The following is a 26,837-nucleotide window of genomic DNA, read 5'->3' as shown; positions in this document are numbered from 1 at the left end:
CATTTGGCCGTCACACCATAGATAAAACCCCTTTTGTCCTGTAGATAGATTCATCTTCTTCTTTCCTCTCCATGTTTGGTATTCTAGTCGATGGCTACACTAGTTTAGATACAAATATCAATTCATTATTATCTACTGGTCTGAGCCCGTGACAGTAGGGTTATAAGCACTATGTATACTAACTTGACTCCAGCAGCTGATCACAGATCTTTCACTTGCTCAGTATGGTTAAAAGATGCATTATCCATAACAAGTACATAGTATGGCCAATGCATGTTATTGATGCATTTCCAATTTCCTTCGCATATTTGTCTTATATTTCCAATGATTCTTTTCTTGAATTAATTTATGGGCGCCAGATTGTTTATAAGTATGAATAGCGCTATTATAGGGACGAATATTAGGGTAGGTATAGATATATATTTACTATATAGAGACATAGTAGTGTGACGGCTCAACGACCAGACAAACATTGCCAACATGCCAAAAGATGCCATACAAGCAATATGGACAAACAAGGGCTCAAGCCGCATCGCACAAAGGCTTATATAGAGACTGCACTCGCCAGATAGATTTCCTCTCCTTTTTCCTTCCCAGATTCGATATTCTCGTTGATGGCTACAATAGTCAAGATAGGAATTCAGTTCGTATTATCTTCTATTCCGAGCCCGTGACAAGTAGATTATCAATGGCCCCACCTCATTCTTTCCTCTTAATTCAAGGCGCTATTGTGATCCTAGCCATCCCATATACAAGCACAGAGTCAGATATCCCTCTTTGTCAAGCATTGTTTACTTTTTCTATTTCTCCAAGATATAGCTGTGATGGCTCACACATGATAGCTCACATATAACGGCCCAACACTGCATCAAAAGATGATACATCACAAATGCCGCTATACAACCCTGCCACCAACAACCCCTATAAAAAACCTCTTCATTATCCAGATAGATTTCCTTTTCTCTTCTCTTCTCCAGATTCGATATTCTCGTCGCTGGCTACAATAGTTTAGATAGGAACATTGATTCAATATTATCTACTATTCCGAGCCCGTGACAATAGCTGAATTTGTTTACACTGTTTGCTGTGGCTTCCATTCATATTGTTGATACTGTACTTAAGATCATGTGTGTCTGGTAAAACTAGTTGCCGTAGAATATTGCACACAAGCCACACGCAAACCAGTTAGTAGTTTGGGTGGGTGACCACCAGCGAATCCCGGCTGTTGTATGTTTTTGTTTTAGTTGCCAAACTAGCGCAGCGAGTGAGTGAGGCTATACTCCATATTTATTCTCATTTTCAAAGTGAAGCGAGCATATCTTATAGAGACAGTTCTGACATGATTCATTTTTTTCAAACAGAATCACCTTCTTTGTGGACAGCCCACGAATGCCAAAAGTCAAGGCAGGCGCTAGAGCCGTCAATTGGGATGACTCTGATGTGAGGGATGAAAGAAGGTGCAATTCCTTGCTCCAGGGTGTGTAGAATACAGCATTATAATTAACATCAAGCAAGAGATTTTCAAGCATTGAAAACACCAGGAATAATCAGGGCAGTCACCAAGATGTCACTTGTGAATCTGGCTAGAAGGGTACACATATTTTTATGGCAGAGGTGGAGGTAGATGATGCAGATTGGGAAGGGGAGCAAGGTGGTGTCCAAGTATTGTAGATATCTCTCAGCAAGATAGTGTGAATTTGTGTTTACATTTTCATTGGTTACACACCAGTGAAGTGAGAAGAGAAGAAAAGGGAAGGAAAGATGGAAAGTCTTTATAAAATGATGATAAGGGTACGATTAACTTACATGGGGAAATGCCAACACTTTGACCTCTCCCTTTAACTATCAAGACAGCGATGATGAGCACAAGGAAAGAAAAAAGAAAGACATACTTCAACACTGACCATACACAACGGATCAACAGACTTGATAACCGCATCCATTGTATCCACCAATGCAACCAATATAATACCCTGATCTATGCAATAACTGTCTCAACATGAGCAGCCGATCCACCATACCCAGGCCCTTGCTTTTCGGTTCCTCCAGCAGTCCGCAAGATCCTGCGTTGTTTTGTTTCCTCCATAACCTTCTTTGCGAATGGTGACCGTTCCCGTATTGCAGGGCCTTTTCGATAGAAGAAGTATATCGGGGCCGTGACTAACACAGAGATACAAGCAAGAATAGTTGAAGCGTACTCATAGGAATACTTATCGCCTATGTTTTCATACATTGGGGTCGAATACAGGGCCGCAATTCCGGCGAGGAAGTCGCGCGCAAAGTCGTTGCCTCCCGTGGCAGAGGCTGCGTACACACCATAAGCTGCGACGGTGTAATCGATTGAGGATTGATATATAGAGTACTATAAATAAGTTAGTTAAAAATTGCCTCTCTGAAATAATGAGGGGGAAAAAGAAAAGAAAAGAAAAAAAAAAAAAAAAGGCGCCTCACGTTGGCTATGCCTATGATCGTGGTGAAGATCATAGGGGCGATCCAATGGACTTGCGGAGGACCAAGGCTCGTCCATGCAAAGCCGAAAAGGCCAATGGGTAAGCACGGTATCACTTTGTTTTCTCTGTCAGTTAAGTTCTCTGTGATCCGAATGTTGTTCATCTCACCATAAAGCAGCCACCACAATCGCGCTTCTGGCTGCACTGAATCGGAGCCAAACTTGCGGCGTTTCTTCCGGAACATGTGGATAGAGGGCAGAAAGGATATATATGCAAGAAGATAACCGATTAATAACCTGATCAGTGACCCCAAGTTTCAGTCACGGGCCTTCTGGAGGACGTAGGGCAGTGGAGGTCACTAACGGTATGAACGAAAGACTGATCGCAATCGTGCCGAAATTCCACTGCTTATAGATCGGCGTGAACCCCTGGAGAAAAGTAAATATCAAGGAGTCACTAAAGCCACTCAGAAGCGAAAGCCACAGGATAATAGGTTCCGTGAAAAGCATGTGAAAAGGCCGGCTCCAGACAACCCAGATGTCTCGCAAAGACAGTTCGAATCCATATAGCTCATGTGGACCCCAGATATTGACTTCTCCGGGGCCGGCCTTACGTCGTCTCTTTGCCTCCCTATCCAGTATCAGAGTGGATCTGGTTTCTGGCACGAGCAAGAAGTGCATAACCTGAACAGCACCACCCGCAATAAGCTGAACCCAAAAGATCCACGATAGGGGATGGCGATCCTCTACAAACCCACCAACTACCGCACCAACGACGGAGCCGCCAACTGAAGATAGAACGAGGAACGCCACGGCATATTCCTGGTCATCCGGTTCCCACATGTCCGCAATAACGCCCAAGGTGACCGAGCCGCCGGATGTCGATAAACCCCCGAGAAGACGGACGACAATATATGTTGCAAAATTTGGTGCCAATGCACATGGAAGTTGCCAAATATTGACCAGGAACAGACTGAGCTGCTGTGTGGGCCATCGGCCGAGCTCTTCACTCCACGGTGCCCAAAGCTCACAGCCGAACGCATAAGCGCATAAAAATGTCATCTGGGGGATTCGAGCTACTTGTTCGCTGACGCCGTGTTTCTCGGATATTTTTGAGACACCGTTTGCGTAGAGGCTTGCATTGAGATTAATCGATATCTGGATGCAGAACATCACAGACAGTATCATCCATTTTCTCCAGGTGGGAAAGCTGTACCCTAGCTTGTCCCAAGCAGCAACTTCCGTCAGCTCTATTTTGTTTCCGGGATTTCTTCTCGCCCTCTTTGATTTATCTTTCTCTATACTCCGTTCGGTATCGGCGTCGGGACAGGTAGAAGGGGCAATGCTGTTAGGTGTCATGTTTGTAAGGTATACCAACTAACACGATTTGAAGTTGATCAGATGTGTATAATGCAACAGTGGAAACATGGTATTTAAAAGAACCCCTCATAGATCAGCACTAATGCATTCGTATACTGTACCATGGTTCATGGAAGACATGACACATGAACTTAACCTTATTTGAGTGGCAAAATAAAGCTTCGTATTAACTACAGAATGTCGTCGACAATTTCATCATTATGCATTTACTCTCCACTAGTGCTGTCTCTCCAGATACTCAGATTAAGACCATGCTATGAAGCTATAGAAGATCTTGTAAAAACTCAGACCATTCCAATATCTTCAAGCTGACCATCCATGTTACGGATATGCTCAGCGAGACAGATTTCATCAGCCACATATTCTCCCGAACTGTTCTGAAGATTGGCGTGAAGGACCGGTAATCGAGATGGCCCCTCTCTGCGCAGTTCGATGTCGCGAGCACTTTCAGTGAAACTCCTTCCGTTCCAGCTGAAGTGACCTGGTAATCGACAAGGTTATTGCTTGTTCACATACTGCAATAGAAACAGGTTATATTACCATCTTCGTTCCCGAGAAATCGATCGAGTTCAACCTCGTTGACTAGACCGGATCCTTCATCGTTGTTGCAAATAGCAACCAGAGAGGTAGTTCCGGGCTTGGAGCTCAGATGGATATCGCAAGCACTATCTTGAAAAGACATGGTTAAGATCTGTTCAATGAAATATGAACGCGTCTTCCAAGCCTGATTTACTGGAATCGCTCGTATATATATTTTACATTGCCGTAAATTAATTAGGTTAAGGAATGTATAATCATGATGTATGAGATAAATCCAGTAAGTTAGCTTTATGACAGATACTTATGTCACAGCTCACCAATGTGCAAATAATTCCACATCGGTAACCAAGTAAAAGTTAATGGAGGGAAATGATGTAAAGCAAAAGCGACGTATGAACCTATACAAACTTCCTTCCCTGGACGCTGCCGCTTTGGATATTCGATAAGGCTTTCTTTGATGAACCCACCCTTGCCCAAGCCACTACTGAACAAGTAGTCATTCCTAATAGGAAGGTATGCAGCAAGCATGTTGGAATATGGCACATTTGGCATCAATTGTGAATTGATCTCTTCCACAGATTTCTCTATCAATTTCTACAAATACGTTATAATCGTGAAGTATTTGGACGCAGCCGCTGGACAACCATGTCTGCAGCTTTCTGGGCTTCTAACCAACCGCTCCAGAAAGGGGGCAACGCCGTTGCAGTCGCGATAAGCTTACGCAGTCCGCACATTCCGCGCGTAGCATGAACTTCTGGAATGCGTTCCCCAGGCTGGTTTAATGAGTAATTAAAGACCTCCAATGAAATAGGGCCCCGGTACCCGGTTGCAAGTACAGCAGCGGCAACTAACTCAACGGGCATATAGCCACCCCGACACTGTTCGAGTGGGAAGAGACGATGACCTCGAGACCATGGAAGGCGAGCCGGTGTATCGGGCTCTGTCGGAAGAATTGTCGCAGGATTCACGAGTTCTGCATCGCCGCATTGGAAAAAGAAAACCCGATCACCCGGAACCGTTGCGACCATAGCTGCAAGAGAAGCAGTGAGGACTTCGATGGATTCTTCGAGAGTGGGGAATATCCGCCCATGTCCGTCGGAGTTGTGAGGGTCCGCAAATTCGACGGCTAGTATGTTGAACGCGTCGACAATCAGGCCGACGTTGGGACGATTTGCGAATCGCACTGCCTCCCATGAGGACGACCAGGTGTTCCGTACGGCCCAGGAAAGGCCCTCGTAGCCAATTTTCAACATTGGCCCGCCGTCTGCCTTTGTAAAGGCCGCTGCCATGTCACCAAGCTCGGCTAGATCCTTTGCAACAGTATTGAGATCAGATGTGACTCCGCTGTCGGTGCGGATGTTAGCGCACATAAAGACAAGATCCGTGTCGAAAGCCCGCATAAAAGGGAAACGCTTGGCGACCAAGTCTAACGTTGCGCGGCGCTCCACTGGATCTTTGACGCCCTCGATTTTGCGTAGGGGTTGTGTACAAGCAATGCGCATTCCCAGTGACTTCACCAGATTGCCGAGCTTGCGGGCGACTTGTAAGTTTGCTGGTGTCGCCTCCCACAGTTGGTCCCCTGGCAAGCCATGTTCTTCAAGATACTTCTCCCAGCACTCGTCAAAAAGGTCAATCCATCGATAACCTGCTTTAGCAGCTGCTTCGAGGCGGGGCTGCAGTCGATGCTCTCTCCAGTTGCCGAGAGATAGCGTGGCGATACCAAACTCGTTGGCGACAGTGGACGGCAACGGTTTAGACATTCTTATTCAATTGAGATTATCTGAAAATGCGAGCCAGGATGGGTCTGTATGCCCGATCACTAATATGTCAGCGGGGGAAGATCCTTTACCCCTTCCCCGACATACCTCGGTCACTATTTTTATTGACCGGTCTACGTCAACTAGGTCTTTGAAAGTGCCGATTAACTAGTCTCATGCCTCGAGTTCCTCGCATCCACGCCTACTTCTGTTTATGAGTCTCCAGAAGGACATATCATTTTCTTGTTCACAATGAAAATCCTGACCTCTCAATCGCAGACTATTTGCACCGTACTTCCCTTGATCCTCTGATATTACTCTAACTAGCTAGTTACATTGAACTCTGCTTAGATAACTGGCTTCCGGGTTCTTAAACAAAGGGCCGATCCATTCATTTTCGGGCTACCTCTCTACATATCATACCTAGAAATTACCATTGGTGTCTCTCGAGAAAGTCACCACGGCTAGAAAGAGTTGCTTCTCCATTACTGTCATCTGTACCTATTAGAACATATAATCGATATCCTCGACTGTCCCTTGACTTTTTTATTATTCTGTTTCTTCTGTTTCTTCTGGTTTTCTTTTCAATCACTCCCTCGTGATTCGATCAAACTCAGCAGTCTGGGACATTGTATCCGGGCATCAAAAAGCTATTACAGTCTCAATCCCAGAGATCACTGCAAGCTCTAGTGTATAAATTAGTTGAATCTTGAGTGTATTGTATTATGGTGGGTCCTTGGAAATATTCGAAGCATTTTGAACTATTAATCAATCTCTTTTATACCAAGGTTGTGAGGAAAATACGATAGACCGAACAGCTTTCTTTGTTTAAAAGAAATTCCCAAAGCCTGGCCCAAATATTTCCCGGAAAATGTCAGCGAAGCCCTCGCCAGCAAAACCGTCTTGATCCGATATTGCCGGCGTCAGAAACGGGTCCCAGTCCGAGACAAGAGGATTTCGAGGAGTTATCTGTGGCGTTGCAACTGGCCATTCAGGTAACCGCTGACCAATGTCATGCTTATGGTCATGTGACGGGTCAAGCTGGCGTTCTCTTGCGCGCGATGGCTCTCTTAGACTGACAGCTCTAGCCCGTAGGATCATCATGAGATGTTGCCCCAGAAGTGCTGCGATACCGAAGCGATGTGAAGGCGTAGTACCGGCACGCTGTAGTTGCAGAGCTACCTGGCTTAACAAGGCAAGAAGCTCCACTTCAATGCCAATGCGAGGCCCATATAAGGCGGGGAATATTTTGAGAGTTAGGACGGCTGCGTAGGATATCATTGCCCATGTAGGAGCTAGCATGCAGTACAATGGCTCTCCCACGGCCTGTAAGTCTCGTACAGCGGTTTCGCAGCAGTTGACAGCACTTTCGAAGCAGTCCTGTCGAATGGTATCCAGGTCTTGTGCACGAGCAACCGAGCCGCTTAATGCCAATGATAGGGTCCAGAGCCGTCCATGAACATACACATGGTGAAGAAATATAATGGAGAGTTGTTCAGGAAGTAGAGTAGAGGTATTATTTCTGGGTTGTGGAAGCCATGTGTTGCACCAGTTCTGGAGAGCGGTATCGACAAGTTCTCGAACCCAGTGAGGATCGGAGTGTGTGAACTGTACTTGACGTTTCAATTCGACTTGCAGGGAAGCCAATGACTTGCGTAAGATAATAAAAGCACTTGTATATTTGTCTGTCATGTCAGCCAATGGGTGTAACCACCATGTGTCGATGGCTCGAGTCAAACTGGTCTCTGGAAAGCTGTGGATTCGACCGCACGCTGCGCTGTTTGCTCGCTCCCACAAGAGAATTCTCAGCCAGGTTCTTTCGCGATTTCGGGCTAGTCGTTCTTCATATGCCGTATGATCAGTTAAAGGCCCATGTATAGACCGTGGGGATGCCTCAGCCGGACCTGAATCAAAAGATGGCATATTCTGACACTGCTGCGTACGAGAGCTTCGAAAGGAGTGAGCAACGCGTGTGCACCTATGTGACCCAGATTCCTGGTCCAACCCTAACTCCGTGGCCACACCAAAAGCATACATTGTATATAACCAGGAACGCTCTTCGGTCAAAGTTCTTGCTGGAGTGTTGGAGAGAAGCGAAATATAATATCCTTGAACGATTTCTACCGACTTGTAGCCACATGTATGCACATATCTCGACAGCTTCTCGCCATGGAGTCGTAGACGTTCGGCGATTGGTGCTGAGGCATGGTCAAATTGGGACGTGATTGCAAGGATCCAAGTGAATAACAGCGAGGATTCAGAACGCACAAAATCCGGTGTATGGAGCATTGGATCCAATATTCCATTCACTGGGTGTAACCGGGCAAAATATCTATGAGAATTAGAGTCTCGTGGCCTCCATAAAAAGGATCCAGGCTCAAATACCTACATGGGAAATAAGTAGTTCGCCTCTTCCATTGTGACAAGTTTCAGATCTACTGGGTCTAAATCTGGACCGACATCACGTCGGTGCGCCCGCGTCCGCTCCTTGAAATAATCGAGTGACTGGTATTCACAATCGACTGGTGCTAGCAAAGTATCCAGTCCCTGCACGAGACTCGCTCGGCTTAACTGTAGTCCCAGGGAAACATAGCCGGGTCTGTGAAGTAAACGGTATCCCTCACTTTCTCCCGTCCCGCGACAGGCCTGCGGCTCCCTCGTGAATGCTTGGCTGTCCAAAGTAGGTAAAATGTCGGTTGAAACTGGGCTCGCTTCCGATGTTTGGGCAGCGTCGGATGCATAGGCTAGTAATGCGAGAGGGTTGCTTATCGGTTCCTGGTTTAATTGAGATTGATCTTCTTCTTCGTGATCCACCTGCGTTACCGTTTCCCCGGGTGTTCTGACGGGGGGTCCCAAAAAAGGGTCATCAGTTGTTGATGAGAATCGAGAATGGTCGGCCGACTCATATGACAGCGAAGATTCCAAAGTTGGCTCCTCGCCAGCAGGCAGATGACCGGCTTCATAAATATCGTCTATTCCACGCGAAAATCTCGCCCTTTTCTCCTCCGACTGCAATTTTCGGTAAGCCTTTTCGAACCCGCGATAGCGACCCAGAGCACCTCGTCTCCTGCCCAACGGTCGGGGGTCCGGGATTTTGCAGGCACGGTTTGTCTTTTTACACCGTTCGCATGGCTCTCTCAAAATGCCCCCGCCACCTTGTGGTTCAGCTCGTGTACACTTCATCTGCCGTGTATCGTTAGTGACGCTCTCTTGGAGATAAAAGACTTGGCGTACCTTTAGCTTCCGACATGCCTCGCATGCGGGCGCGGTCGCTGTACGAGTCTGTCCTGGCGAGTTCCCATCTCTGAAACCTGTAGATGCCATATTCCCACGTAAGGAGCGTCGAAGCCAGCGACTTGCGGCCACAATGTCAGCTTGATTGCGAGGAGCATCCTGTTGCAGGCAGGATATTCCGGGGGCGGGGCGTGGAGCAGCCAATGAGGTCATGTTCATACTTGGACACGTCAAGTTACAAAGTCCAGCTTGATGCACAGTGAGCTGGGCGTTGGACGGATAAATTATTCCCTTGCGTACTGGTTGATTGCAGAAATGCATTTACCGACTGTCATATCGAGGTGGTCGGATGTATCAACAACGTACTCTCATAGGGATTACGATGAGCTGCCGGCGGTGGATTCACCCGGCCATTTAATTTATACACCGGACACCGGGAGTGGGCCTAAGGCTGTTTGGCTTGTCTGCGTAGTTCACCATGAGGTGTGGGAGCTTGCCATGCATTTATTATCGGAATTTGGAGACTCTGAAGCTGCAAAATATGCCCTCAAGTCCTTTGACTTCATACGAAGCTAAAGTGCTACTCACACAATGGAATCCATTGACGTCGACGTGTTAGTATGCGGGGGAGGGATGTCAGGTATGGCATGTGCTGCCTTCGCAGCACAGTCAGGAGCCAGAGTGTTAGTTGTTGAGAAACAGGGTACTGTGGGTGGATCGTCCAATTACTCTGCAGGCATGTTGTATGTGTCTATATTCATCGTGGAATTCGCACATGTTTTGCTGACGACTCGGTAGCTGGGCCCCGCAGACGTACGACAAATTGAGGTCTTGGGTCCCAGATGGAGATCCAGAACTGCAGCGTGCATGGCTAAATGAATACCTCCCGGCAGTGCAATGGATGCGCGAAAACCAAGTGCCTACAGCCGAGCGATTCGATGGAATCATGACAATCGGTACGTAGCTATGACTTACAATCGACAACCCGGCCGTCCGCAGTGCTGATGCAGAGTGCAGGAATCGGCTTCCCGATCCAGATCCCTCACCTCCACAGCCTCCATCGCAAGCGTATCGAGTCAAGCAAGGCCGGTTCTGGAATCTGGACAAACGCATCAGTCGTCAAACTTATCCAGGACAGCCCTTGCGTTCCAGGCTCTCGCATCAATGGCGCCGTTGTTCGTCGCGTGCAATCCAGTGGCCCATCCACGTCATACTACGAGATCAAGGCCAAGGCAGTTGTCTTGGCCACCGGTGGTTTCCAGGGTTCGTCGAGCCTGACAGCCAAATATCTGGGCCAGGGCGGGGACAACATTTTTGTGCGTTCGAACAAAGGTTCTGTGGGCGATGGGTTGAATCTAGCCATCGGAGCAGGAGCAGGGACAAGTAGGGGCATGAACACTTACTACGGTCATCTTATGGCTGCTCCTCTCCGATCAGATGAAGTGGAACCCAAGGACTATCTTCCACTAGCACAATATCGTAAGTAGCGATTCCTGTGTAATAATTTGCCAGAAATTTAACGAACCTACAGAGAGTAGATATTGCTTGCTGCTCAATCAGAGTGGGCGTCGTTTCGCGGATGAGACAACTGGTGACGAGATAATCAACCAATATCTTGCAAAGCAAGAGAATCGACGTGGATTTCTGCTGCTTAAGTGAGTCTTTCCTTAGTGATGTGAAATTAGGTTTTCACACTGACGAGCTATTTCTCCGGGTTCTAGCGAGAAAACCCGCCTTCAACACTGTGTATCTGCTTTATTTCCGAATGCAGGGGATGTCGACCGCCTCCAAAAGGCTCGTGAGCATGGATGCAATGTTGGAGCCGCGTCTACACTTGGTGAACTCATCGAAATTCTGGCACAATGGGGCGTGGACTGCGTAAACGCCAAGCGTACGATTGAGGAATACGATAGAGTGGTTCGCCAAAAAGGAGGGAATGGACTAGGGCTTGACGCCCCCGTTGGCCGGGGCGGTTTGCCTCCAGCCTCTTTGGTGGAGGGCGATGGTCCGTTTTATGCCATAGAAGTGCAGCCATCGTATGTAAGCTCGCGTTGTTCAGTGCTCATGCATACTGATATGACTTACAGGATTACGTTCACCTATGGAGGAATAAATATTGACAAGCAGGGCCACGCCCTCGCTGCAGATAAGACCATAATACAGGGATTGCTTGTTGCTGGCGTCGATGCTGGTGGTTTCAGCAATTTGGGATATGCTGGCGGTCTTGCGCTCGCTTTTGTCACCGGTATTTGGGCAGCGAGAGAGGTGGCACGAGATTTGAGACTCCCCCTACCGCGTCTTCCAGTGCCGGATGCAAGAGATGCTGAGACTAAGCCGATCAAGGGGCGTTTGTGATGCAGTCTCGATTGGTATCAGAAAATCTGTCCTTGTCTAGTAGGGCATGGTGATCACGCAGTCCATATCTTCTTTTTGCACTAGAATAGGTCCAGAGCTCAGCAGCATCCTTGCTCTTGCTCGAATACACGCCGCGCCTTACTCCTCGTCCTCCCTTCTCCCTCATTCAGTCATTTATCATCAACAATACCTATTTAGTCCAGCAACTTAAATGAAGAAATAAACAAGAAAGTGAGGAAGACATTAAAGAGAAAAAAGAATGTAAATCATGTCTGAACCGGGCACAAGCCCTCTTCATCCCAATCTTCACTTCCCACAGTCTTTCTCGCATTAAAAAGTCCCGACGGGTCCCACTTCTGTTTGATATCATACAGGCGTGGATAATTAGCCCCCCAGAATGATTCCTGAAAGCCCCGCTCGTCGGCATCTGCCTCATTCAGATATGCACCCATAGTACCTAAACCTTCGACGCTCTGCAGGATCGGTAGCTCCACATTGGTCAAGTTCTCCCGAACGGCTTTCTGTTCCTGTACCGTGGCATTAGGAGACCAATTCCTGCTAATGACAACATGTAGCAGTGTCTCCCTCCAAGCTGGATTGAGGGCACTATCAATCGCGTGGGCATTCTCTGCAACCGCACCGCCGGCGACAGCGTGGTCGATTAATGCCTGACCGGGTCAATACTGGAGTGAGCTGAAGGCGGAAATGAGTCGTTCTGGGCCATCGTCAGAGATGAGAAGGTCTCTGGAGAAGAGTCGCGAGCCAATTATGTTAATGGTGCCAGTTTCGTCTGCATTGCCTGTGATCAGAATGCTTAGGATGAAGGATACAATGCTCGGGAAAGGAACACAACGGTACTGTAGAGTGACACCGGTGGTCGCATTTAGCGCCTTGAGCAGCGGGGCATAGAGTTGATCGATCTTAGCTGTGTCTGTCGTGTTGGCAAACGCCAGTGTGGCAGTCAATGTGGATAGGCTTGTGTTTGTTGACAGTGGTGCATCAGGCACCATGAAGTAGTACCCTGCGCCACCGGCATCGTTCAAGGCTGGCAACAGAGCATGGTAATCTTCCATGACCTTCCAGAAAATCGGGTTCCCGGCAGTAGTGGTGATATTCAGATTTGTGAGGACCATAGGCGCATCGTCAAATATGCGGACGGTTACATTTATGACGACGCCAAATGTCCCTCCACCACCGCCGCGCAGGGCCCAGAAAAGGTCACTGTTTTGGTGATCGTTGACGACGACCAGGTCACCCTTGGAATATCCAGTCAGCCATTCATCTGCCAAAGGTAGCAAGAAAAATAACAAAAGAAGCTGCTTACTGCCGCAGTGACAATGGAAAATTCCAGCGCATTGTCCGATGCCATGCCCTTCCACGTCCCCAGGAAAGAATGCCCTCCACCCTGAATGTAGCCCCCCGTTGGGCCAACTGTGTGCGCGGAGCCAGCCACAACAACTTTGTTTCTCTCCCTCAGAGCTGCATACATTTCCTGTATATTGATTCCAGTATCTAGTGTGGAAGCCTGACCCTTTCAAGCGCAAGATACAATGCCCATACAGTACGGTGGTCGGGCTCGGCTCGTCAATACGTCCGTAGATTACTATGGTATGGAGACCAGGGAAATCTAGAAATGAGCCTGCTTGTCGTGGAAGCCAAGGCTAGGGTGGGGTCGGGGAGCGAATAAAGTGACTGATTGTGTACATGGGTATGTTTGTGTTTGTCTCTTGGACATTTTCTGAACTTTTGTTGACAATGCCCTTAGTGATAGAGCATACCGCACGCCGCGCCACTAGGTCAGAGTTTTGTTCCTGAAATTAATGAAAGACACAATGTGAAAGGAAATCCCACAAATCTTTTTTGCTGACATGTTCAGCTAATACTACACGCTCCATGTATTCGAAACTCGATTGCCCAGTGAGCATGCCAATCAAGTATTCGGGAGAACTATAAAGGAGAGAGGGATGATAGCTTGATTGATTGGCAGTCCTTATGGTATGAGGACCAGGGAAACGTCGAAACGGACCTCCTAGGCGTGGAGACTAAGGTCAGGGGCGGAGCCGAAGGGGGCCGCACCCAACTAATCATCTATATAGGTATGTTCGCGTTTGTTTGCTGAGCACTTCTGAAGCTTGGTTGACATCGTAGTAGTCATGGACGATTATGACTTAGAGTACACAGGGGACAAGATAATAATTTATCTCACGCTTCTCATACGGTACGCCGCCAGCCGGAACCCACAGACAACGAGTACCACGATAGCGAGAAAAGTGACAGCAACTAGAGCGACGGCGTATGCAGCAAAAGTAAAGAATGAGTTATAAGGGGCACTGGAAAGGCGGGAAGTGTGGAGAGCACTCATTTATCTAGATGAATATGTTTGTCCGACGAACTTTCTTCGAGCGTTTGCTGACAACATCTACCGCCATAGGGGTCAAGTTTATACGATGGGTTGGAGGCGTATTTGGGGACGGGATCTGGTGAGAAAGGACATACATCTGAACTGATGGGCTACTGCGCCGGTTCCTAATACGAGACCGTTCTCATTCTCCCTGCAATGGAAAGAGTCTTCGAAGCTGGTGTTCGGAATTCCGAGCGAATTCCGAGAAAAAGATCGGCAAGCATTATGCGTTTAGGAAATTCGATGTAGACCCGATCGCACTACTCCGTCGCTATATCCACATATTTCCTCTTTAAGCAAAACTGAAACATCGCTTAGTCGCCGGAACCGACGGGAGAAGAAATCGATCTGTCATGCGATTGTATGTGATTAGGATCGGCAAACGTCTCCAGAACTCCTGGGGATCGCTCGTTTATGCTGTATTCCGATTGGCTGTTCCTATGTTCTTGGACTCTACCCTAGATCTGAGTCCTCGCCAGAATGCTCCTCTTCCGTCCTTCGATATGCGAGAACTTGTATACATCAAACTGGTCGTGTTTGAAGATTTGAAACATCGGTAACGAGAAGGTCAGTGATCGAGATGCGATTGAGGTGCCACCAGAGAATATAAAAGGGCTTGAAGTATCGTAAGAACATCTATCCATCATCGCACTACAATCCTCTCTTCACTTGTCCCATCAGCTTCTATCCAGTGTCTTACGCGAAACCGCAAAGCGAACTTCATCATGAAAATCACTCCATTTCTCATCGCAATCCTCCCGACCCTAGTCTCTGCCAATGTCGGACTCAGCTGGAGCATCGCCAACGTCTCCTCCTCGGGCCTAAAAGACATCACCTTCCCAATAGCCATGCCCAATGCCAAGCACGAGGGCGGCCTCTACTTCGCGCAGCAATACGGTTTCGTCGGAGCCGATGGCGTCGGATACACAGGTCTACAGCCTATGGCCGACAGTTCAAACGGAAGTATGGTCCATGCTGTGTTTTCGAGCTTTGTCGCAGGGACCAAAAGCACAGATACAGAGAACTGCAGCGATGGTGCAGATGGTGGTCCTGGCGTGAGCTGTGCCGTTGAAATCCCTGCGCCATATTCACACCCATACAACCTGGTGATCAAGAACACGCACGGAACCACCTGGACTGGAACCCTCATCGATGCGGTCCTGGGCAACGCAACGCGTATCGGCTCATATACACTCCCTGTTGGCTCTGGTGGAATCGGTTCCTCTCAGGCAGGCTTTGTCGAGTATTTCCTGTTCAACGTGGAGGACGCGGAGGAGAAGGGTGAATGTGGGAAGGTGCCACGCGCGGATGTGACATTCTGGCCACCTAGAACTAATACCTCCCGTTTGGGTGTTGGGGAGTTGAGTGAGCCCCATGCGTACAGTGGTTGTGAGGAGGAGGGCAACTTTAAGACGACGCAGGTCAATGGAGGGGGATACAAGATTACCGTTGGGTATGTCTAGAACGTTGTACCTAAATCTGCCAGGTCATTGCTTTTGTGAAGTTTTTTCAGATGCACTTGTCGGGTAGATTTAAAACCGAGTCCTGTGACCCAGATACAAAGCAGACTCGCGTTGATTGCGCGTATCCAGAGCACCAATGTATATATATAGAACCTACCGAATCAATTGGAATTTCACTCAAGTGTGTTACCATCAGCTCAAACTGGGCCATGCTGTGATAGGGCTCTGTGTTCAAAAGGTGCAAGCCCAGGAGTCAGTGAGCTGCCCAAGCTGCAGTGCGCTCAGGGATTCTAAAGTATGCCTCGTAGAAGCCTAGTACAGCGATGTATTAGCACAGTGTCCACATAATTTCAATGTTCGGAAGAGTGAATGAAACTGCTCGTGGTGTGCAAATATGGCGTTTTCCCGAGAAAAGGAAGCGGCTTAGGCGAAGTGGATTCCATAGTTTTTGCCCCAAACTACGTTATCGAATTCATTGTTGAGGACCGCGCCCAGTAACATGACGAGTCAGGCCATTTAGGTTACACGCTCATTGCTAATAAATGTGATAATATCATATATAAGAATATATATACTGGCTAAATGGATTCTAGATCGTTACGACGTAAGCCCGCGGCGGTAACATGATATACATACAATTCAGCAAGGAACACGGACATCACAGCTTGGAATATGACTGAATGGGTAAAGCAACGTGTGGAAATCTTAGATAACTAGGGGGTTTCCACAACAAATGTAGCGCAATAATAATTTTTTGACATGACAGATACTCCTGTTATTTGAATAATTATGTTCTTTGCGTATAGTACAGGGAAGATCGAAATCCATTTCACCCTTTTCTTCACATGGAATCTTTCCTTGACCCTATTTCAAGAGAAAAAAAAGAAAGAAAGAAAGAAAGAAAGAAAAGAAACTAGTCCCGCTACTGCTGGAGACCTCGTGCTCCTCATCACATTCATAATTTGTCGCAATCTTGACAAACCACAACTCTGTCTTCTTTTCTTCAAGTTTCTATATTACTTGCAATATTATATTCTACTTGCGACGGCATTCGAGTTTTTCCGGAACGCATGGGCAATTTTATCATTCAATGATTATGCCGTCTTGAAGCTTCCAGATGTTTTGTAAAGGGTGCTCTCCGGAGTGTTTTGGCCTGTATTTCCCATATTGGCTGGGCAATCTTGATAAACCGAGGCCCGAATTCATCTCGTAATTTTCGAACAAAAGCATCAGTAGACTCATAAAGGCTCGAGCGAGGTGGTGAAATGTTCCCAAAGTCTTTAAAAGTCAGGTATTTCCAGAGGCATTTCCAATAGGACAGCGATGCTCTCGCTGCCTCGTTTTCCAAGTCAACGTTTTTCGCCACCAGGTAGAATGTCGATGTAATAGCATGGAACTTGGGATGTTTGTAAAGTTGTATATCAGAAAATTCACTGAAAGCGTGGAGTATGCATACCGTGTCCCAGCAGCTCTCGACGCGGTGAAGAAGCAAGACTAGTGACCCCCCGTTTTTGAGACGGTTCATTGCGAAGACTAATTGTGAAACTGTTAAACGCGGTCCCTCACAGTCGTTGCGGTACCACTCCCTCGGATGACTTTTACCCACGGCGCCTCCACAAATCACTAGGTCGTACTGCTTTCCAAGATACGGCCGGCATATTTCAAATTTCTTGGAATCAGGATGTCCAGCTGGAATCTCTTCCTCAAAATCCATTTCACTTGAGTACATGGTGATATCGGCATAGGTAATTTGCTGGCAGATTTCTTTGGCCATAACTTCATAGCCACCGATTTGAGGAGGAAGCGTAACAGCATTGATAAGTGATGTTGGAAGATATTTTTTGGCTGTCGCAGTAAAGCCACCAGGTGCCATACATAGGTCAAGGACCTGGGGGCAAGCAGATTCCAAATTGAATACCCCCGTCATCGATGCCAAACCGTCTCCTATCTGCAGCGTCATTTCGTAGAAGCCCTCTTTCTGATTCGGATTGGCCGCTGCTCTTCTTCGACTGGCTACGCTTTGTCATTGCCTCGCCTGCCACTTGATGATCTGTGAACTGTTCCTAACCAGTCCAACCCATATATCCCGAACCCCCATGATAGCTATGTCCAACAGGATCATACCAGTCAAGATAGATGATCCACCAATCACGGCTATTCGACCGCAGGCGGGAAGCGGGTCCGGCAACAGCTCCGGGGCTAGTCTCAAACGTCGTTCATGCCCTATCCAAACATGCTATACAACTAGCAAGCATCCATGCTCCATGACAGTCAGCATTTTATGACAGCATGGCCCACCTTCCTGCCACTTACAATATGAATCATTCCCAATCTTGCCGGTCCTTGGTGCGCAGACGATGCTATATATTATGGGGTAACGTTCACGAGGGAGTGGATTTGCCCTATATTTCTCCGACGTTTTACCTTGCAGCAGGCAAACGTTATTGAACCGACCCCGAATGCCAGAAGCTAGCCAGACTAGGGCCTTGGCCAACTCAATCCCAACTATGTACTCCGTACACCGGACAAAGAATTCGGCCCGCCCCGCACTCTGTCCCCTTGTTGCAGGCTCGTGTCCAATTTGCGGATGCGGGGATTGTATGGAGTCCCCGCGACCGGTTCCATCTCCACGAGCTATTCGATCAATGGGGAATTTCTCGTGCCAGTTCTTTACGCTCTATTCCGCTGGCTTCCATTTATCATACATATAAAGGTGCGTCAATTCCTGGGGTTTCCTAGTCCACTCCTACCCATCATCCCCTCTCATCCACCACCATGCGCTGGTTCTCACACAGGGCGGCTGTCGCTGCTGCCAGTGTGCTTAGTCTCGCGACGCAATCGAAAGTCGCCGTGGCGGAGTCTGTCAATGGGAATGGTATGTCTGCGTTCATTAGAGGGACTTCCATAACTAGTGACTAATCTACCAAGCGGTCGTGGCCAATGGCACGTCCTTCGCCCTCAACGGGGACAATGTCTCCTACATCTTCCACGTCGACCCCGTCACAGGAGACCTCGTCTCGGACCACTTCGGTGGCAGTGTAACGGGTGCCATCCCCGCAGCTGCAGAGCCGATTGTAAACGGTTGGGTCGGCGCACCCGGACGCATCCGTCGCGAGTTCCCCGACCAGGGACGGGGCGACTTCCGCATCCCTGCTGTGCGAATCCGCCAGTCGGCGGGCTACACCATCTCGGACCTGCAGTATCTGTCGCACACGATCGTACAGGGGAAGCCTGGACTGCCAGGACTGCCCGCGACATTTGGAAGTGAGGAAGATGTGACGACGCTGGTGGTGCACTTGCATGACAATTATAGCTCTGTCGCGGCGGATCTGTCCTACTCCATCTTTCCCAAATCCGACGCCATCGTGCGCAGCGTTAACATTACCAACTTGGGTGAGGGGAACGTCACCATAGAGGCCTTGTCTAGTCTGAGTGTGGATCTTCCCTATGAAGAACTGGAGATGATCTACCTGCGCGGTGACTGGGCACGCGAGGCACATCGTGAGAGACGCAAGGTTGAGTATGGGGTGCAGGGGTACGTTTTTCACTCTCAGCCTCACAGATTATAAATATCATTTTACTAAGAGTGAAACAGCTTCGGGAGCAGCACAGGATTCTCCTCCCACCTGCACAACCCCTTCTTGTCCCTGGTGCACCCGAGCACCACCGAGTCGCACGGCGAAGCATGGGGCTTCTCTCTCGTTTACACCGGCTCGTTTGCCGTGAACGTCGAGAAAGGATCGCAGGGCTTCACGCGCGCGTTGCTGGGCCTTAATCCGTCTCAGCTGTCATGGACCCTCCGGCCAGGCGAGACCCTGACCTCCCCCGAATGTGTGTCCGTGTATTCTGCCACCGGCATCGGTGGCATGTCGCGGTCCCTGCACAGACTGTACCGGAAGCACCTGATCAAGAGCAAGTTCGCGACGAGTGACCGCCCGGCCCTCCTGAACAGCTGGGAGGGACTCGACGCCAGCATCAACGCCAGCAATATCTACAAGCTGGCCGAGGAGTCCGCCACGCTCGGCATCAAGCTTCTCGTCATGGACGACGGCTGGTTCGGAAATGAGTACCCGCGCAACGACGACACGGCCGGTCTGGGTGACTGGCAGGTGAATCGGGCCAAGTTCCCCGACGGTCTTGGGTCGCTGGTCAACAACGTCACGGCGCTCAAGGCAGCGAACACCTCGACGCCGCTGCGCTTTGGGATCTGGGTGGAGCCGGAGATGGTCAACCCCAACTCGACGCTGTACCATGAGCACCCCGACTGGGCGTTGCATGCGGGAGATTACCCGCGCACTCTGTGCCGCAGCCAGCTGGTCCTGAATGTGGCCCTGCCCGAGGTGCAGGAGTTTATAATCGACAGCATGACTCGTCTGCTGAAGAGCGCGGATATCTCGTACGTCAAGTGGGACCACAATCGGGGCATGTATGAGGCGCCGTCTCCCAGCACCGACCACGCCTACATGCTGGGCCTGTACCACGTCTTTGAGACGCTGACGAGCCGGTTCCCAGATGTGCTGTGGGAGGGATGCGCGAGTGGCGGCGGCCGGTTCGACCCAGGTGTCCTGCAGTATTTCCCGCAGATCTGGACCTCAGATGATACCGATGGAGCGGAGCGAGTGGCCATCCAAATGGGGACATCGCTGGCCTACCCGCCCAGCGCGATGGGCGCGCACATCTCAGCCGTGCCCAACCAGCAATCCTTGCGCAGCGTGCCCGTCGAGTTCCGCGGCCACGTCGCCATGATGGGCGGGTCGTTCGGCCTCGAACTCAACCCGGAGGAGTTGCACGAGGATGAGAAGGCCGCGCTGCCTGGTTTGATCCAACTGGCCGAGAAGGCCAACCCAATCGTGTTAGAGGGCGACATGTGGCGGCTCGCGCTGCCGGAGGAATCCAATTGGCCGGCTGTACTCTTCATCTCGGCCGATGGGACCAGGGCCGTGCTCTTCGCGTATCAGATGCGGGCTAACATTGATAACTCGTCGCCGTGGGTGCGTCTGGAGGGACTGGATGCGGAGGCGGAGTATCGCCTGGGTGGGGGGAGTGTGTACACGGGGCAGACACTGATGAACATGGGTTTGCAGTTTGTATTTGAGGGCGACTATCAGAGTCGGGTGGTGATGCTGGAGCGTGTCTAACGGCAACTCACCACATTCCGAACCTCATACTCAAGGACGAACAGTACATAAGTGTATATAGCGGTATCCACGGGGTCAAGGCCACCTCATTATGCAGACCACCAGCACGAGAGGTCCATGATTGGGCAGGTCCCTGTCAATTATCGATAGTCTTTGAAGTTTAAGATACATTCAAGATGAGAAGGTGTCATTATTCGTCGCTGGATGCACAGTTTGGTGACAAGGTTGAAATCTTTTGGGATATATTGTATCGCATTCGTTGAACTTCCCCAGTTGTGATCTTGCTATCCCACACGAGAAATGTCCATAGAGTGCCGAATTCATCGGATTTGGATGGTAGCCATTATGTCGAAGACATATGAACTAACCTTCCCAGAATAGTGTATTCCATTTTCAGCTTGATGCTGTAGACCATTGCTTTAAGAGTGACATGGATTATAAAGTGTCCAGCAAACTGAGAACCAATAATGGCAGCGTCCATGCAAACCATGGTCAAGTTGATAACCAGAAGCTGGACCAAAATGCCATGATAATGGTCTCTCGGTCGCAGTTTCAATAGTCGGGTAGCCTCCCAGGAATATATGGCCGACAATATAATCTCTTGCACCGAAAGCCCCACCAGCTGTATCCGTTCGAAGATATTGAATCCGGTATCAAATCTATTGCTGTCGTTGGAATGGACGCCAAACTCGAAGACGGTGGCAGGGATAAGAAATATAATTGCACAAACAATGACCATAGCTAGCGTTCCGTGTATTATCCATTGATTATGGACAATTAGATGAAGTCGGGACCAAAGGACCATCGATTGGCCGACCACAAGACCATACCATCCTACTATCTCTACCGTAATGCCCGCATAGGTAACCCCAAGGCGAAATATGGTGACGAGATAGCCCAACGCAAACAGAATGATGCTGATTGATGCGATGAGAAGGGACCAGAAATAGCAGCTGTTGTACTTTTTGAACGTGATGAAACACAGGACAATGAGTTCGATGGAGTTGTACAAGGAGACCCCGATAAAGCAGGCAACAATGGCTAACCTTGCAAATGAAACGTTGGGGAAATAAATGTTGAATTCGAGATTGCCATTATTAGTTTCATGGGAGTTGTCCTCCTCCGGCATAGATGCATGCCTCACACTGAAAACCATGCCAACTGTCTGTGAGACCATGGCAATAGCCATCCAAAGAATGCTGATGAATTGAGCTACACGTTTACCACAAGAATATTGGGAACGTCTTGATATCATCGAAGTGGCGACTTCATAGGCCGAGACCATGTCTCGTGCGGTTACTCCCATGGTTCAATGGAGTCGCAGACTTTGGTTCGGAGGGGCTTATTATCTGGAATATAGTCGGTACATTTTGAAATTTTGGGGAGGTGTCCTTCTTTTGTCCAATTTTATATAAGATTTTCAATAGAGAACAGGAAGGTAGAGAACATATAGTCAATGTCAATTGGCCGTAACTTGCAGTGACAGCGCCCCATGTGACCCCCCCCCAATCAACATAACCCCAAGGAGCCAGCGCCAGATTGAGAACTACAAAACCTTGATAATGCGAATGCGGGGAAACCACACAGATAAGCCGACAGTTGGATATTCCCAACTTGGAGACACTAGATGAATGCTGGATACTGGATGCTGGCTAACTGGATGTACTCCATAGAAGACCACATATGTTGCCCTTGATGTCCACAACAAACGCCCGTTTGGAGTCATCTTTTATTGCACTAGTTTCATTGTTCTGCCCACCCCATCTTGAGCATTTCTCAGTCTTACTTCCACTGACCCGACTCTTCTACGAAAGCTGTAATGGCGGATCGAGAAGAAAAGAGGTTCCAAAGGAAGGAGCTCCTTGACGCCCACGAGGAACGTGTCTGTTATAAGCCTCTCAACTGACCAATGGGTGGACTGGTACTCAAAATAGGCCCGAGTATTATCAGCGTGGGTTTTGCTGGTGTTTGGGCGGGAAGGCACCTAAACGCGTCATTCTGCAATCATAGGCTCACAATATAACTTATATTGCTAATTTTCCCTCTTAAAGAGTCCACCATATTATTTCAAACAGAAACAAGCCCCGAAAGTGACATCTTTTTGTGTATGAATGCTGAGTGAGCAGTATTCTTTTTCTACCAAGTCAATCGGCAGGCTGAAAATAATCGACATAAGGAGAGAGGCAAATGCTCATCATGTTGTCCCTACACCCTTTGAAGCATTTAGCCAGGCATGTATGGCACCTCTGCCGGGAATTCAAAATCTTCTCTCACCTGGTCATAGAACCCTAAGGCCTTGAGGCAGCAATTTCGAAATCTGACGCTGCTTGAGCATCATTCCCACAAACTGCTCCAGCAGGTACATGGTTTTTTCTTTTTTTTTTTTTTTTTTCTTTTTTACACTTATTTCACTGGACCTAGCACTGACCTAAGTCAGTATGACATCCCAGTGCCCGATGGATATGTCGTCGACAACCCGCTGGACGCCAAAGCAGTGGTAACAAAGATAGGTGAATCTCTCATGGCAGAAGCGATCATAACAGACACAAAATCCTCTAACTTGGATCAAGGGAAACCCTCAATGCTGAAATCACAAATTCTTGCCGGTGGTCGCGGAAAAGGGAAATTCGACACTGACGGCAAGGGCGGCGTTCGCATGGTCTCGACGTAGGCCTTGACGCTGCATTACACATACACCCATCATCTAACAAGACAACAGACCACATGAAGCCTTCACCAACGCGACCAACATGCTTGGCCACTATCTCAAAACCAAGCAGACCCCGCCCGCCGGTCTGCTCGTCAAAAAGCTCTACATCTACAAAGCCGTCGACGTTGTCCACGAATACTATTTCTCGATCACTTTTGACCGCCAGAAATCCAGCCCCGTGATCCTCATCTCAGACGAGGGTGGCGTGAATGTCGAGGCTAACTCAGACAAGCTGCACCGATTCTGGTTTTCCTTGTCTGAGGGCATAATGCCCAAGATTATCGCAGATATCCGCTCAAGATTGCTCTTCTCCAGGACCGAAATGCCAGTCATCGAACATATTATCCGGCAAATGGTGGAGCTATTCAACGCCAAGGATGCCATCCTGCTCGAGTTAAATCCCCTTGCCTTAACATCTGAAGGGAAGTTTATCTGTCTGGATGCGAAGTTTGATTTCGATAATTCGGCGCAGTTTAAACAGGAAGATCTGTGGGAGCTTGAGGAGCAAACGCCAGACTCAGAGAATGAGCATGATGCTTCTAAGAATGGCCTTGTATACATCCGTCAGGGTGGGAATATCGGAAATATTGTGAATGGGGCTGGACTAGCAATGGCAACTAGTGATTTGATCAATATTCATGGTGGGAAAAGTGCGAATTTTCTGGATATCGGGGGGAAGGCGACGACCAGCACGCTGCTGAAAGCATTTGAGATCCTAGCGAGGGATTCGCGTGTTCAAGGGATCTGGATTAATATTTTCGGAGGTACGTATACCAGATTATGGAACTTGGGATAGCAGGTTGAACCGAAACAGGTATTGTTCGGTGTGATATGATCGCCAAGTCGATTCTGCAGGCCGCATCTTCCATGGGCGGATTTCGAATTCCGGTTGTAGTGAGGTTGCAGGGGACAAATAGCGAGTCTGCGCTGAAGATGGTAGGCCACTATGTTTGACTTGGAGGGCAGTCTGAGCAGTGTGCTAATCCGGCTCATCGTAGCTTGAAACGTCAGGGCTGAATCTTCATACTGAGACAGACTTCGAACTAGCAGCCACCAGCATCATTAAATTGGCATCCGGAGGGCATTGACGCATACCGTGGTGCTCTGGTCTCTCTTGGAATTGATAGTCGTCATTTAATATGAAGGAGTGTTCTTCTGCGGTTTCGGTTGGAAGGAAACTATTGTATTGTTGTTTGCAGATTTTGAACGTGGTATCCTCTGGTACTCTGCGATTCTGATTTCTGTTACAGCAATTCAAGTATCGGTCCATCTGGGGGACCAGACCAAGGACTACGGCGGTCCTTGGGATGGTCCGACCTGAGGAGCAGAAAATCGTACTCCGACAAGCAGATATATAAGGATACGAACTCAGCTTAGTTCTTCGTGATCAATTTAGTTAATGTTTTAATTTGAGTGCTCGCCGCGTATTGATACATTAAAACATCCGCTTGCTTCAGTATCAGCCAGAGTCGTAAGAGAAACGCTTGTTCCATAGTAAGATAATTAACTATTAACCAAAGACAACATCACGGCATACGTAGAAATGAGCAGGTGAATGAAAGACGAGCGAAGCTGTTGATCAACTAAATCCTAGCGGCTAAATCCGTGATCCAGACAGCGCCGATCATGATGATCGTCCAACATACATCGGACTACAACGACTTCACCTCTACCATCGCCATCGGTTGTTCTTTCGGCCTCGGCTAGGAAATTGCCCATGAAGCTCTCCAGTGTGGTGGTAGAGTCATTGCAACCGTCTGGGTGTTCTCAGCGCCGCAACGCTCCCGCTCGACGTGATCCAGCACATTTGATGAATACATCGACGCTTCCATTTATCAAAATCGCCGTTGCAACTGTCCGGTCTTCCGCACTTTGGTGGTCTCAAAGCAGTCATTCTCGTCAATAAAGGCTTTATGTCTGCATGGGAGACTTACCCTGGTGACGAATGTACAATGCCTCCAAAACACATACACCAAAACCTCGACCACAATCTCCCATAGCATTACTAGATAATTCTAGATATCACCGATGTCTTATCTCAGAAGACTGCCCTCACCAGACTAAAAGCACTTCTGTCAAGCCCGGCCAGCTCCGTGTTGGCCTACTTAGTCCACGGGATAGGACTTTCGCTTTTGCTGATATCAATTTACGCGAGTATCGCGATATCATCACTGCTTCATTCTCGGTCTTCTACAGGGTTAATGGCATGCATCGGGGAGTTCCGCCACAAGTATGCCGGATGCCATCAACGGGAGAACGGCACAGCCGGGAGGCCGTGGCCGGGGGGGTTACGGGCGCTGATACCGTGGGCGCCATTTGGTGAAAGTGTGTAGGGTTGTCGTCGGAGACTGATGCAGACCAGATTGTCGAGATAGCTAGCACATTATTGACTTCGGCAGAAACTGAGACATAGACCATTCTTGCATATTGTGTTGCATCATGAATTAATCTATGCCTTGGCCAGACAGTATAACCTATCCCAGTCATATCACACCACGCTCTTTAACGGTTGGACCATTATAACTTGTCAATATTGAGATGCTGAAAATAAAATAACTTGATTGTCTGAAGGGAATGGTTGTGTATCTGTCATGTATTGTGTATATCTAGTCCATGTCGACGTACCTTGGATCTCCGATGCATCAACTCTAGTACGGATTATCGTGATCGGGATTCGGCTGCTCCCTGACACATGCAACAGTCATACCAATCACAGTATCAATCCTCTCATATCACGTTATTTTAGCGAAGCATGGTGATAGTCAACCTATCAAGAATGCAGGAGACTTCGACTTGAGATCCCTACAGCGGAGGTCCCCGTCCGGAGCAGCTCCTGTATAGGAAGGTCATTTAATGAACTCGGCAGGCTTTCAGCTGCCTCCTACTTATTTGTCTCAGATAATCCCTTACTCACTTAATATCTGCTATGAGTTGGTCGGATTGTTAATCAGGTAGGAGACTGGCAGGATCGTTGGCGTGGGTGTTAATCATAGCGGTTAGCGGAGTCCACCAGCGCCGATTGGTGCATTCATCATTACCTGCATTATCTTCCTGCAGAATTAATATAATCTAATCTCTTTTGCCCGTCAGGGTCCGCCAAGGAGGAGAAAAATACTAAGTAAAATTAGTAGTAGACTAGTTAACTAACCATTAGTCTTAATCAGTCGACAGGCCAAAGGTTACATTCCAGCCTCGGTCTCAGATTTTCCTCCTCTCCAGGCCAATTGAAGACCATTGCCGCACTCACCAATCTACTGGTCTCGCGCTAGGCACTCTCTGGGTACTTACCATTCACTTACAAGGCTTGTCCGAAGCTTTTCGTGCCTGCGCCATCCGGGCCGTTCCTCCTTAGTCGCCGCTACGTCTTACCATGCCCTAAGTAAGCCTGGTACATGTCCGAGTAGGAGCAT

General features: G+C 48.5%; 12 protein-coding genes across 12 annotated transcripts; 5 read left to right on the top strand and 7 right to left on the bottom strand.

The window, feature by feature from the left end:
- The first annotated feature begins 444 nt into the window (after nt 1–444).
- On the top strand, nt 445–1,077 carry ASPGLDRAFT_334267 (uncharacterized protein). Its single transcript, XM_022544309.1, has 2 exons — nt 445–762; nt 843–1,077. Exons 1-2 carry the CDS (start codon nt 491–493, stop codon nt 877–879), a joined length of 309 nt encoding a protein of 102 aa, XP_022401165.1. The 5' UTR covers nt 445–490; the 3' UTR covers nt 880–1,077.
- A 684-nt stretch (nt 1,078–1,761) lies between these two features.
- Nucleotides 1,762–3,841, bottom strand: ASPGLDRAFT_47342 (uncharacterized protein). Its single transcript, XM_022546653.1, has 4 exons — nt 2,814–3,841; nt 2,619–2,746; nt 2,452–2,564; nt 1,762–2,362 (listed from the first exon to the last, which is right to left on the bottom strand). The coding sequence occupies exons 1-4, from the start codon at nt 3,806–3,808 to the stop codon at nt 1,979–1,981; spliced, it is 1,620 nt and encodes a 539-aa protein (XP_022401164.1). The 5' UTR covers nt 3,809–3,841; the 3' UTR covers nt 1,762–1,978.
- Nucleotides 3,842–3,972: 131 nt separating this feature from the next.
- ASPGLDRAFT_171793 (CVNH domain-containing protein) lies at nt 3,973–4,534 on the bottom strand. Its single transcript, XM_022542749.1, has 2 exons — nt 4,370–4,534; nt 3,973–4,310 (listed from the first exon to the last, which is right to left on the bottom strand). Exons 1-2 carry the CDS (start codon nt 4,509–4,511, stop codon nt 4,114–4,116), a joined length of 339 nt encoding a protein of 112 aa, XP_022401163.1. The 5' UTR covers nt 4,512–4,534; the 3' UTR covers nt 3,973–4,113.
- A 421-nt stretch (nt 4,535–4,955) lies between these two features.
- ASPGLDRAFT_47339 (sugar phosphate isomerase/epimerase family protein) lies at nt 4,956–6,325 on the bottom strand. Its single transcript, XM_022546652.1, has one exon. It carries the CDS (start codon nt 6,127–6,129, stop codon nt 4,975–4,977), a length of 1,155 nt encoding a protein of 384 aa, XP_022401162.1. The 5' UTR covers nt 6,130–6,325; the 3' UTR covers nt 4,956–4,974.
- A 629-nt stretch (nt 6,326–6,954) lies between these two features.
- On the bottom strand, nt 6,955–9,450 carry ASPGLDRAFT_126024 (uncharacterized protein; the record flags this gene model as incomplete). Its single annotated transcript, XM_022540616.1, has 3 exons — nt 6,955–8,458; nt 8,516–9,309; nt 9,361–9,450. The coding sequence occupies 3 exons, from the start codon at nt 9,448–9,450 to the stop codon at nt 6,955–6,957; spliced, it is 2,388 nt and encodes a 795-aa protein (XP_022401161.1).
- A 387-nt stretch (nt 9,451–9,837) lies between these two features.
- Nucleotides 9,838–11,916, top strand: ASPGLDRAFT_74511 (FAD-dependent oxidoreductase). The gene is made up of 6 exons (XM_022549736.1): nt 9,838–10,103; nt 10,159–10,316; nt 10,378–10,839; nt 10,892–11,015; nt 11,082–11,396; nt 11,448–11,916. Exons 1-6 carry the CDS (start codon nt 9,952–9,954, stop codon nt 11,713–11,715), a joined length of 1,479 nt encoding a protein of 492 aa, XP_022401160.1. The 5' UTR covers nt 9,838–9,951; the 3' UTR covers nt 11,716–11,916.
- A 74-nt stretch (nt 11,917–11,990) lies between these two features.
- Nucleotides 11,991–13,285, bottom strand: ASPGLDRAFT_1491631 (uncharacterized protein). Its single transcript, XM_022542001.1, has 2 exons — nt 13,040–13,285; nt 11,991–12,971 (listed from the first exon to the last, which is right to left on the bottom strand). Exons 1-2 carry the CDS (start codon nt 13,202–13,204, stop codon nt 12,393–12,395), a joined length of 744 nt encoding a protein of 247 aa, XP_022401159.1. The 5' UTR covers nt 13,205–13,285; the 3' UTR covers nt 11,991–12,392.
- A 1,556-nt stretch (nt 13,286–14,841) lies between these two features.
- ASPGLDRAFT_74510 (uncharacterized protein) lies at nt 14,842–15,873 on the top strand (the record flags this gene model as incomplete). Its single annotated transcript, XM_022549735.1, has 2 exons — nt 14,842–15,564; nt 15,856–15,873. The coding sequence occupies 2 exons, from the start codon at nt 14,842–14,844 to the stop codon at nt 15,871–15,873; spliced, it is 741 nt and encodes a 246-aa protein (XP_022401158.1).
- Nucleotides 15,874–16,666: 793 nt separating this feature from the next.
- Nucleotides 16,667–17,587, bottom strand: ASPGLDRAFT_125888 (uncharacterized protein; the record flags this gene model as incomplete). The annotated part of the gene is made up of 1 exon (XM_022540601.1): nt 16,667–17,587. A coding segment is annotated over one exon (921 nt), but the record flags the coding sequence as incomplete, so codon positions are not given.
- A 767-nt stretch (nt 17,588–18,354) lies between these two features.
- Nucleotides 18,355–20,717, top strand: ASPGLDRAFT_25895 (alpha-galactosidase; the record flags this gene model as incomplete). The annotated part of the gene is made up of 3 exons (XM_022543518.1): nt 18,355–18,454; nt 18,508–19,114; nt 19,175–20,717. The coding sequence occupies 3 exons, from the start codon at nt 18,355–18,357 to the stop codon at nt 20,715–20,717; spliced, it is 2,250 nt and encodes a 749-aa protein (XP_022401156.1).
- Nucleotides 20,718–21,060: 343 nt separating this feature from the next.
- On the bottom strand, nt 21,061–21,846 carry ASPGLDRAFT_126464 (uncharacterized protein; the record flags this gene model as incomplete). The annotated part of the gene is made up of 1 exon (XM_022540642.1): nt 21,061–21,846. The coding sequence occupies one exon, from the start codon at nt 21,844–21,846 to the stop codon at nt 21,061–21,063; it is 786 nt and encodes a 261-aa protein (XP_022401155.1).
- A 954-nt stretch (nt 21,847–22,800) lies between these two features.
- On the top strand, nt 22,801–24,815 carry ASPGLDRAFT_47337 (succinate--CoA ligase subunit beta). The gene is made up of 7 exons (XM_022546651.1): nt 22,801–22,952; nt 23,002–23,076; nt 23,155–23,227; nt 23,288–23,384; nt 23,437–24,191; nt 24,242–24,363; nt 24,426–24,815. The coding sequence occupies exons 1-7, from the start codon at nt 22,914–22,916 to the stop codon at nt 24,513–24,515; spliced, it is 1,251 nt and encodes a 416-aa protein (XP_022401154.1). The 5' UTR covers nt 22,801–22,913; the 3' UTR covers nt 24,516–24,815.
- The last annotated feature ends 2,022 nt before the right edge of the window (nt 24,816–26,837 follow it).

Source organism: Aspergillus glaucus, assembly GCF_001890805.1.
Source record: "Aspergillus glaucus CBS 516.65 unplaced genomic scaffold ASPGLscaffold_10, whole genome shotgun sequence".
Classification (NCBI taxonomy): domain Eukaryota; kingdom Fungi; phylum Ascomycota; class Eurotiomycetes; order Eurotiales; family Aspergillaceae; genus Aspergillus; species Aspergillus glaucus.
This window is presented reverse-complemented; position numbering and strand designations above follow the sequence as displayed.